This window comes from Harpegnathos saltator, unplaced genomic scaffold, assembly GCF_003227715.2.
Source record: "Harpegnathos saltator strain DR-91 unplaced genomic scaffold, Hsal_v8.6 scaffold184, whole genome shotgun sequence".
In the NCBI taxonomy this organism is placed as follows: domain Eukaryota; kingdom Metazoa; phylum Arthropoda; class Insecta; order Hymenoptera; family Formicidae; genus Harpegnathos; species Harpegnathos saltator.
Genome location: NW_020229966.1, coordinates 538381 through 549688, shown reverse-complemented (window position 1 = coordinate 549688; position 11308 = coordinate 538381). Strand labels below are relative to the sequence as shown.

General features: G+C 46.4%; 1 protein-coding gene across 4 annotated transcripts in view; it reads left to right on the top strand.

Annotated features, from left to right (window-relative positions):
- The first annotated feature begins 145 nt into the window (after positions 1-145).
- The window catches only part of Sap47 (Synapse-associated protein 47kD), a 77044-nt gene continuing 65881 nt past the window's right edge, over positions 146-11308 (top strand). For 2 of the 4 annotated variants that reach the window (XM_011141102.3, XM_011141106.3), the window contains exons 1-3: positions 146-537; positions 4032-4250; positions 4810-4895. In XM_011141102.3, coding sequence (XP_011139404.1) covers positions 398-537; positions 4032-4250; positions 4810-4895 — 445 coding nt within the window. In that variant the 5' untranslated portion in view covers positions 146-397. The remainder of the gene's footprint in view (positions 538-4031; positions 4251-4809; positions 4896-11308) is intronic. The other 2 variants (XM_011141103.3, XM_011141105.3) reach the window with 2 other exon arrangements.

Sequence of the window (11308 nt, the reverse complement as noted above, 5' to 3'; positions counted from 1 at the left end):
TAATTTATACCCCGAGGAGAACAGACATTGCTCGTCATGGCGCGTGCGATCGATGGCCGCGGCGCTAACTCGCCGGTCGGCCGCACAAGGCCATGGTGGCGGTAACGTCACGGCAGCTGCGCCATGCGAGTTGCGCGCGTGCACGTGCGACATACGCAGTCTGTGGTAGCGCCGTCGCGAGGACGGACGAGATAATTTCGTATTCGTCGTCACTTCGGTCCCGCGAGGGCTTCGTGACGGTCGCGCTCGATTCTACGGCTTTACGAAGGCGAGAAACGTCGTTCGGCCGAAAGAGGGAGTGAGAAGGAGAAGAAGAAAGAGAGAGAGAGAGAGAGCGAGAGAAGAATACCGCATCCACCTTTCTCTCTCAAGCTCGTCGTCACACGTACGTCGCACGATGTTCTCCGGCCTGACGAATCAGGTGTCCACCTGGATGGGCAAGAAGCCCGAGAATGGCAGCGAGTTGCCAGCCGAGCCCAAAGCCGCGTCCCCGGACGCCGAGACCGGCGGTGATCTTGAGAAAAAGAACAACACCAGGTATGTACGCCATCCTGCGTTCTGTCCATAACCTGTCATACGTCGCAACGAGATATATGACGTTCGTGCGAAGCCAAATCTGCTCGTTAATGCATCGGCACAAATGCGTCTCTTTCGCTGTTATCATCCACGGAGCATTTGGCTCGTGATAATATAGTAGTTATGCGCACTGTCGCCGATTTACCGCGAGTCGTGTGTGCGTGCGCGTTCGCGACGTATCTCGTGACGTTAGCCGCGAGTCGCGCGCGCGACTTACGCGAGATCGATCGCGTCGCCAAATACTACGTTCGATATACGGTACGGTGCATACGTCATCCCGAACGCTGGATTGAGAGCAGAATCGGTATGTTTCTTGTCTCCGAGTTGAAGTTTCAATCAAAGATATCGCGGTGATATCACGATTACATATAGTAGTGGAGGTAAGGCGGAAAACACGTCTGCCGCGAAGATAGCCTCGCGTGTTTACAGCGTTCAACGTAGCCTCCGAGTCGAAACCGCGAGAGCGAAACAATGGCGGTTTCAGTCTCCGGTCGATGAAATCGCCGTTCGGATGTCGTGATACGCGAGATCGCGGGCGTCGTCGTCGTTCTCTTGGTCTCTGGGATCTTCGATCGTCGTACGCACACTCGCACGTAATTGTTTCTCTCTTTCTATCGCTCTTTTTCTCTCTCCGCTCTTCTCTCTGTCTCTGTCTTTCTGTTGCCTGCGCGCCGCGTCGCCGTTTAAAAGCGACAGCGACACAATCTCCACCTCGCTGGATGCATTTTCGAGATTAGATCAATAACGTCCGACTTACGTAAAGTAGCGCGACTCCCCTACGATGTCCCGTGCGGCTCCACGCCGGATTTACTCGCGATGCCGCATCCTTGTTTCCGCATTCTTTTTCCCGGCTGCCAATCTTTCTCTCTTCTAGAACAGAATACCCTCGTGGAACCGCCTTCTCTCGCGACTGGGATATACATATTTATCTCGTCTTAAATGCAGCGAGCGTAGAAAAGTGGAGCTTGAGGTAACGGTACTGCGCATAACGCTGTCGCAACATCCTTTTTCGCCCTCCTCCTACCGGTGTAAAGAGTGATCGTGATGAAATTGCAACGCTGAAGTTGCAAGAGTGGCGAACCGAGTAGCCCGGTTTCGCTAAATTTTAAACCGAGCAAGCGCAGCGCGAAGTGTCGAGGTAACAACTTCTGTTTCGTTCTTGAGACTTGCGTCGTGCTGCTTGGTCCCACTTTTGTTACCAGCGTTTCGATTGCGACGAGCGGACCGACAGATGTCACGAATATGCGCAGTTGAAATATGAACGACGCATGGGACGCGGAGAATCGACGAGACTCTTCGAAAAGCTTCAACTGCGACCGGAAGTTTCGCACCTCCACGACTTTGGACGCGTTCGATAAGTCGTCTGGATGTATGTCGCGACTGTCGTAACTGTAAGAAATCTTGTTGAATCTTGAACGAATGCACAGCCTCGCGTCGTCGATACTACAAATGCATCATTTTGCCTCGCGATGATAATTTACGTTTTTACATGTCTGCTGTCTCTCCCAGTTGCGCGATTAATTAAGACGCAGTTTGTGGCGCGCTCGATAACGCGCGACATTATCGTATACGGTGTGGCCGGCTATATAATTCAGTAGCGTACGATATCTGAATAGACTGATTGACAAGCGTATTGCAGTTAATAACTTCTCGCAACAACGAATTTGGAAACGCCCGCAACAATACGTTAATACGAATTATTGTATTGACAGGTGGTTATCGGTGCATTTGATCTGGAAATATAACCGATTGCGATCTTTTTCGCTTCGACCCTTTCGCCTCTTTTTCTAACTCCGCTCTTCTTTAATTTCAAAATTAACATTTAATTAATGATGTATGTTTAAATCCCCACATGTTTGCATTAATATCTCTCTATCGTTTCGAATTATCATGACACGATTCGTTAGTTTATTATGTAAAGCTCGGATATAATTTGCTGTTGATCGCGAAACGCAGTAAAATTCTCTTCTGCCTTCCTACTTTTTTTTTTTTTTCAAGTTTATCCTGACATTCCATGCTCGGATATCCGATTCTTTCCGGGCGTGACATACGGGCGGATATCGTACAGCACACGACAATTAGCGCCTTCATAATTTGACGACAATCGACTTCGAGCTGACGCATTGTAAATGGTGAGCGCGCTCACTCGAGCGATTTCAATTTTCAACTGTGTATGTTCATAAACTACGTGTTACAATTGTATTTACCGAGGAATTATGCATGCGCACTGGCGACATACGCGTCAAATGTCAGTGCATGCAGAACGATCGTACGTTCGTGCGAAATCAATTCGCGCTGGTGATGCGATGCTCCGTTCGATCGACGTCCACCTGGCGAACACACGTACACACACACACACACACACACATACACAATTATATACGGTCGTACGGAATTCGCGAAATGGAAACCGACCGCGGTGCTTCATTCGCAATAACGTCGTCTATTCGCACGCGACAAACCGTTCGCATCGCCGGTGAAAATTTAATCTAACGTTTACACACCGAGTAGAAGATTCTACGCGAAGAGATTCCGGCTACTGGAGTCACGGAGTCAAATCAAGTAATGGATTGATTTTCTCGTTAGTTGATTCTTATGGAAACTCAACGTGAAATTTTCTCGACGCTCAGTTGGATGTTGCTGGAGAAGGAAAATTATAATAAACGTGGTGTTTTAATTAAATTAAAAAAGGAATAAAGAGAGGGCTTTTCTTTGCACATTAAATTACTTGATTGTAATTGCTACGTTTTTCTCCGTCTGCATGTAACATATACACAACGTCTTAGAACGTGTTCGTAATACGTACTAACATGAGTACGGAAACGCGGGATTACTATCCACCCCTATTGTACATGCAAATTGAGTTGTACGACCTCCGCAAACTCGCGTTACGTAATGCATTTCGAAATTTTCACCAGCCCGCCTTATCCGTTCTGTCGAAATCCATAACTCGAGCGCAATTAGGAGCACTGCTAGAAATTTTGTCTCTCACATATCTCTCTCCTTGCAAATCCTTTGACTGGTAATTAGCGGTATTGTTACCGTGACAGTGCCCCGCATATAAACTATATAGCTCCTACGTTTCTCTCCGTCTTTCGAGCGAGCGAGCGGACGAGACATTAAATCTTGATCTTGGCAAGAAAGTTTCTAAACGAGGTGAAACTTTTACGCGAAAATTCAGACAAGTGGTTAAAAAGGTAAAAGTGCGTTTTTATTGTCACCCTCGAGCTCATAATTTCCTGTGTAATTCATTTTCCCGTCGCTAATGCATTCGACCCATCGCGGTTCCGTCGCGGTTACCGTATAACGCGTTAATTATACACTCATTGAAATCTCTATCGCGCACATTTAGCGAAATGTTTCTTAATTATTGTCTCGCGGAATCTCATTCGTCCGGAATTCTAGCCTTTAAATTCATGCCTCCTCCGTAACATCCGGAATCTTTCTTCTTGCAGTCCGAAAGGCAATAAACTGGAAATGTTCGCCGGGGTGAAGAATCAAATGTCCGGCTGGTTGAGCGGTGGAATACCCGGCTTAAGCCGTGGCGCCGGGACCGGCGAGGGTGAGGCTCCGCCGCCGACCGAAACATCGGAGAGCAGCCAGGTTCCTCAGGAGATCCAGGCTCCCGCCGGCGAACAAGTAAAGGATGACGATGCAAGCAGGTGGGCTTCAGAGTATGTGGCATCTATGTGTTTCATGTTTCACTATTGGGTCGGGTCATAAATGTACAATCTATGTGTCTCTCCCTTTGTCTTTTTTTTTTTATGTACTATCTTTTACAATGCAGTCTGACCCAAAGTGATTGTGTGTATTACCCTTTCTCTACCTCACCTTACGTCCCTGTTAGGTGTATTACTCTCTATTTTTGATAATGATTTATTCCCTTTTAGTCTGGTAGACATAACTTAGATAGATGTTTAGAAAGATAAATTGATTTGCTGTTAGAGAAATCTTTCTGTTATTAGACTGCGAATGTTTACGCGAACATATACATTTGTCGTGTATAATTACTACATGTTTATAACAAATGTGTGAATCTTCTATATTCACAGGATGTTTCGATTTTATGTCGGCCGGCACTCCGCGACCATCCGCTTTCCATCGAAATGTATATTTATGTAAACATTCGTGGTCTATTTATGACTCGACCTGATATTACCGTATGCGAACACGATACGTTGTTCGTCCTTGAGTAAGACAAACAATGGCGCGTATGAAAAAATATTTTCACAGTGCGACTGGCGGGGCAGACAGCGGACCGGCGAGTTTAGAAGGAACCCCGATCGACGACAAGAACGGACAGCAGGCTTTCGGTGCCGGTGAGTCTCGATATTATTCTTTTCTCCGCGATGAATGTCCGTCCCGATTGGGACACCAGGTGACACACTATCGCGCGCGCACACACTATCTCCTGTTTCACCCTTGCACCTCGTTCCGACCCCTATTCGCAGTATTAATGTTGGATACACTCGGATGCGAAGATCGATGGTCGCGCTGTAGCGGAGGAATCACTTTGAATGCCATTTATGTTGTTGCTCGTAGGATTAAAGTGCCTTGCGCGATATTTTTCATGAGACTCACTTCCACGATGAATCCCACCGTGTATATCACTTTAAACGCGCCGGCGTGCCGCACCCGCGCTCGTGTATACGCGTTGCTGTAAAACACATCGCGTACGCTTAGGTTGTCCTAGTAGATAAAATTGTAGTACGAAATTGGAAGGGCACGTTCGTTAGAAAACTCAGTGCGTGTTATATCCAGCCAAATATTGGTTTTCTGTTTTTGGCGATAGCGCATGAACATGTACACACATGCGCGCGCGCACACACACACACACACACACACACACACACTCTCTCTCTCTCTCTCTCTCTCTCTCTCGTGCCACTGTCAGTTGTTCTAATATTTAACAAAGTATCCGCAAAGAGAGATTATATTCAATTTCAATAGCAATTTCAGCCTCGTTTACGCGTATTCGCAATGTCAGAGAAAAATTAATCGGCTCTTTAACTCTCCGCGCTTCGCTCCGAAAATTACGTGTGTATATATATGCGATGGAAACTTTTAATTAAATTTCAATCCATAAATATATGAGAGATAAAGAGGAAATGCGCCGGGTGGTGGACCTGCGCATAAAAGTAGCTTATGTCGTACACTGACATCAAGCCACACTGGCATCAAATTGTTCTCTTTATAGCGCAAATAGAAGATTGATGATATGCATAGATTTTTCACCCATCGCAATAACGATAGAGAATTTTCCGTTTAAAATTTGGGAAAGCGTGAACGACGATCGCGACTATTTAACACGCGCGTATGGAACACTCGCACGTGGCTCATTTCAAGTTCGCTCGTGCCCGATCCGTTCATCCGTCCGTGGTTCTCACCTCACCCTGTGTATAATAGAGATTTGATTACTCGCATGCGGAGCAGCGTATGTGCCTATTCGTCGGTGAGATATTTCACGCTTCACGAGAGCGGGCGATTTGGCATGCGTTTGTTCTCCTCGCGGCGATACAGTCGAACAGCGGTCAAGTATTATGAATTTATAATGGCAAACGCATTATCAGTTGAATGGACTGGGTTCTCATCGACTCTGGAGTCGTTTCTCAAGATTTCTCAAGACCCCGCTTGCGAGATCCCGTTTCAGACTCGCCCGGAGAAAATTGTGAACGTTGATCGAGTATTTCCTCTCGTCACGCACGGCCACAGATTTAACATCTCTCCGTTCTCGCATCACACAACGTGAGTAACGCTTTTCACGATATTCCGTCACGGCGCAGCGTAGTTCAAGTATGTTTCGTTGCAGCAATTCTGAGTGAGGGGCAACGGAGGTGGGAGAGAGGAGAGGGGCATTTGCGCCGACGAATAATGATTTCTTTTGAAGTAGGTCGTGCTTTGTGTTACACTACCGTGGTTCGCAGAGAGTAAGAGATGATGCATTCGCTTCGCTCCTCGGAAATACTCTTTTCCACTATGGCGAACTTGATAGTAACTCCTTCGATCTGCCGTCACGACATAACACAATACACGGTTGTCGTTTCGTCGTTAACAAGACGACAACACGGTCGTCATCTTTCCTGCTTGCGTTTATGCATCTTATTCCTCGCGTGCGGCTTCTCGCCGCAACTGCGCAACGACTCGACGCGCTTGCCTTCCGCGTATAACGATCGTCTCTCATTTCGCAGGAGAAGGAGGCTTGTAACGGGAGTTTGAAGATACGGAAGAGGCGGAAAATAGTTCGGCGCGTGTGAACGTTGTGCGTCGCGAATTCGAAGGAAAGAGAACGGAAGCGCGACGCGAATTTCGCTCGCGGTTACGGGAGCGAAATGTTCCGAAATCCTGGCACGTCACCGCGTGCAGCCGCGACTTTTCGTCGTGGAAACGAAATACTCCCACTGCTCGTCCGAATCGTCGGAATACTCTCTCATAAACGGGCTTTTCAGCTTTCGGCGCATTCTATGAATTTCCGCGAGTGAAACTGTAGCGTGGCTACCGACGCTCGCACAAATTCGATTCAGAGAAGAAATCAACTAGCGGGACATTTATTCGCAGTCGGACGATTTTATATTCGCATTTATTCCACCGTCGCTCCGACACAAGCCGGATTACGAGCGGGATAGGAAGGTTTTTCGCGTCAGTGTGATGCGATATTAATTATTTTAATTCACAAAGACAGACTCGCAGAGAGACGTCCTGCTGGTAATTATACCGTGTAATTTTTAAACGAACCCCGTGTCCCCCCACAGGAGAATAATCCACGGTAACACGCCGATATTTCTCCATTCGTATTTCACACGCAAGCCTCGCGAGAGCGCGCGTTAGACGGATTAATAAGCTAAAAATTCCCCAAATTAATCCCGGACGATTGTAACGAGCTGTGCGCAATCGCTCCGAGTTAATTCGCCTTGATCGCCGGTCCTTTGATTACGCGCGGCGTTAAATCCGCCCCCTGCTACCGTCACCGCGGAAAATTCGATTTCTGCCGTGGGCGCTTATAACCGCGAGCTATATACGTACCTTCGCGCGCAAGCGACCGAAGCGACACAACACGGCGGTAGCTCCTTTTCCCACATTTTCTCGAAAATTGCCTTTGTATCATTCATAGCGGCCTTTTACCGCGCACGAGTCCCGTACGTGGCTCCGAGAGCGTTTTCCCGGTTCGACGATGAAGATACTTCGAAATTACATGCATTCCTCGCACGATCTCGCGCGGGGAAAGTGTTTTTCCCTCTTCTTTCGTGGTCAAAGTACAGCTGCTCGAACTGCTGTCGCATATTTTCGCTTGCAAATAACGGAGATACGTCGCCGTTAAGACTGTTAACATACTGATCGTAGTGAATTTTTTACGGCTCACCGTCTACGACACGATAACATTTTTTGTTATCAGGAGCATACAATGCATATAATGATAAAATACGATTAAATTATAGAACGATACAATTTTTTTACAAGTTTTTTTGTTCTGCCGAAAGATTCTCAACGGAGAAGGGAAAGAGATAGATATTTTGCTCGTTCGATTCGCGGCTTTGTGCACAGTGGCGGATCGTTTACATTGGTATTATCAGAAATCGCGCTTTCATCTGTACTCTTTGAGCAATTTTGCGAACAATCGCAAAGGCGGGCGCAGTTAAGTGGCATCGCTTAAGAGAAATTTTCTGACGATATATATATATCTCCTCTCTCTCTCTCTCTCTCTCTCTCTATCTCTATCTCTATCTCTCCCTCTCTCTCTCTCTCTCTCTCTCTATCTCTATCTCTCCCTCTCCCTCTCTCCCTCCTTTGCTTTGCCTCTCAAATCAAGCAGTCAACTGCTTTTGAATTGTATAGTTCACCGTATTTAGTGACCACCTTGGAAGCGAATGCACACGCGCAAAGGTCGACCATCAAGGAATATTTGATGAGGTTTAAACGTACAGTTAAAAACGTTCTACATAAATATCTTTATGTCTCTGAAATATCTCATTCAGAAACGTATGAATGATGTCTGCGATAGCCATAAGCGTTATTTAAAAATTTACAGTTCGAGTGTGTTGCTTCAATTAGAGACTTTGTTCTTATTCATCGAAGCAAACATTTCTCTGTCCGCACGTAAAATGGATTTCGCGATGCGTTATTTCGCACAAACAGGATGCCACGTGACATTGTGGTGCCTATCGATCGGATCAAAGCATCGGCCCGTAAAATCTGCACCTCGGCCCAGAATTCCGCCGGGCGTTGGTATAGTAATCGTGCCGGTGCAATCGATTGTGAAATCTCTGTATTGCGATATTCATATAAACAATAAAATATTCGAGTGTAGAGGCCGCGATATTTACCGTAGATCTCGGGATAGAATATTCTCTTTCTCTCTTTGCCAAAAATTGAAGAGAATGTTTAATGCCGCAGCACTGTGAATATTCCCCGTAATATATGAAGCGACGCCATATTCTTGATTTGCTTTTGATTTTCAACAAAAAAGATATCGGTTTGCAATATTCATTCATGTATATTCCAGGTTCGTATCTAATTTTTTTTTTTATTTTTTTTCTCTCTCAATCCGACGACTTAACGAGCGCGAACGCGCTTTGTTGCAAATGAAAGAAAACGAATATATATCACGCACGCGCGCGGACGATCGTAGTGTCTCGATTCCGAAAATTCCTCTTGCCACTGAATGAGCAATTACTGAGCGGGAGTGGAATATTCTCGCGCCGTCTGCCTAAAAAAATCAAACGCGGAAGATATATATATATATATATATATATAAGTCGAGAAAATATCAAGCTCGTAGCGCGAAGCATAAGCGGATCTCGCAATCCTCGACCTTGCCTTTTTTCAATCTCGCGACTCCGTGATATTTTCTCATTCACTGTTTCAGTATGAATCAACCAAAGATTAACAAGATAGGAAAAGAGAGAAAGATTGACGAACGCTGAATGGGCGAGGTAGGGTAGAAACGGGCTCGATGGGCTCATCCTTGGCCTGAGACTTGCACACGTAGATATATAGGCACACAGTCAAGTATCATCGGTGTCAGATGAGCCGCCGAAGAGTCCAGAGGTATACTTACATAAGATGAAATGCCTTTTAAAAAGTGAGACGCTTCGATCGGTGGCGATTTAGCATCCTCGTCCTTCGCGACTTGCATTATCATCTCGCGCGCGAAGTGATCTCGGTCGCATTCGCGTTTGCATAATTGTAAAGAGCCTATGACACGTTCGCCGAAGTACCGATATTGGCGGATTTCCATGTTAATTTCTCTCGCTGGTGGTAGATCGCATACACACATGTAAATCTCAAAGGGAAAGTGCGCGTCGCGAGTGTTCCAATCGAGAGAACAGCAATCGCTGTATGCGGATGAATTCGGCGAGGGTTAAAGAGAGGCAGGGCTCGCGCGCACGAGAAAGAGAGAGGTGGCGAATGCACCAGAGGAGGGCCAGCGGGGGTGGTTTATGCAAACGGGTGGAAGAGAGCGACCGTTGCGTGTGTCCTTGGCCCGAGGTATCCAGACACCTAGATCCATAGCGCCCAGGCTCCGTCGATCCTGGACAAATTTCGTCGCGCGCAGGAGTATTAAGGTCATTATGTTTCACCCTGGAGCGTGTAATGATGCGTGTGCGCATGTAGGTGTGAATATGAGTGTGGGTGGATTCCGGCGACCAAAACCTTGGCGACCGAGTCTCGTCGAGCGTAACCAGATCGAGTCAGCAAGTAGCCGTCCTTTCGCGTCGAGGGGTTGGACCCCATCTTCGTCGATCAATACGACTACCCCCGACCCGGTCGACTCCTCCTTCGCTCTCGGAAAATCAACGGTTACGGCATAACCGCAAAGCTCTCGTGCTGAGCCCACCTCTCTCTCTCTCTCTCTCTCTCTCTCTCTCTCTCTCTCTCTCTCTCTCTCTCTCTCTCTCTCTCTCTCTCTCTCTCTCTCTCTTTCTTTTATGCTTGGCCGTTCGTTTGTTTTTCTCGCTTGTCCACCAGATTTTGGGATAACTCGGTCGAGTCGTTGGTCAACGGTCGGGGACTGGCTCACATCTATTTCTGTCTTGAATGAAACTTCGATTTCGACGTGTGATCAAGAAATACGAAGGGGAGAAACGAGACTTGCTCGCGCGTGTTCTTTCTCACGATTGCGCTTGCAAAGTTCTGCCGTTCGACGTATCGGTGTTTTAAAGCGCGTGATTTCTATATGCGGAATATTTGAAGAATATTTCGAGCATCCTATCAACCTACTCAGCCCACGCTCTCTCATTCGAATGTTAGGAGTATTTCGGGTTCTTCTGGCGAGATTTTGACGGGTAGCTGCGACCGCTTTCACAATGGCGGAAACGAAATTCTTTTCCGCCGCTCTATTTAGGATCTGAAGTGCAACATATATAACGCGCTATTTTTACGTGTCGTTCTGCCGAATCTGGAGCATTAGAAATCATACATTTGAAAAGACTTATGTTATATAAGCAAAATATATAAATATTTCTGTCGTAAGGAAATTTCATTAACGTCGAAATTTTATTCTCGGTATCATATCTTGCTTGTTTCATTTACTGCAAAAATTCTAAATAGATTGTATAAACTAAATTGCGAGAGCAGACCGTATTTCCGATATAACCTTGGCGAATCGCAGATAAGAGAAATAGGAAATATCGCGTAACATCTGAATGCATACTGCTACACAAGGATACCTTTTATTCTTTTCTCGATTGCGAGATGGTTGCACATTACGCGCTCAAATAGCCTTTTTAGTACGACA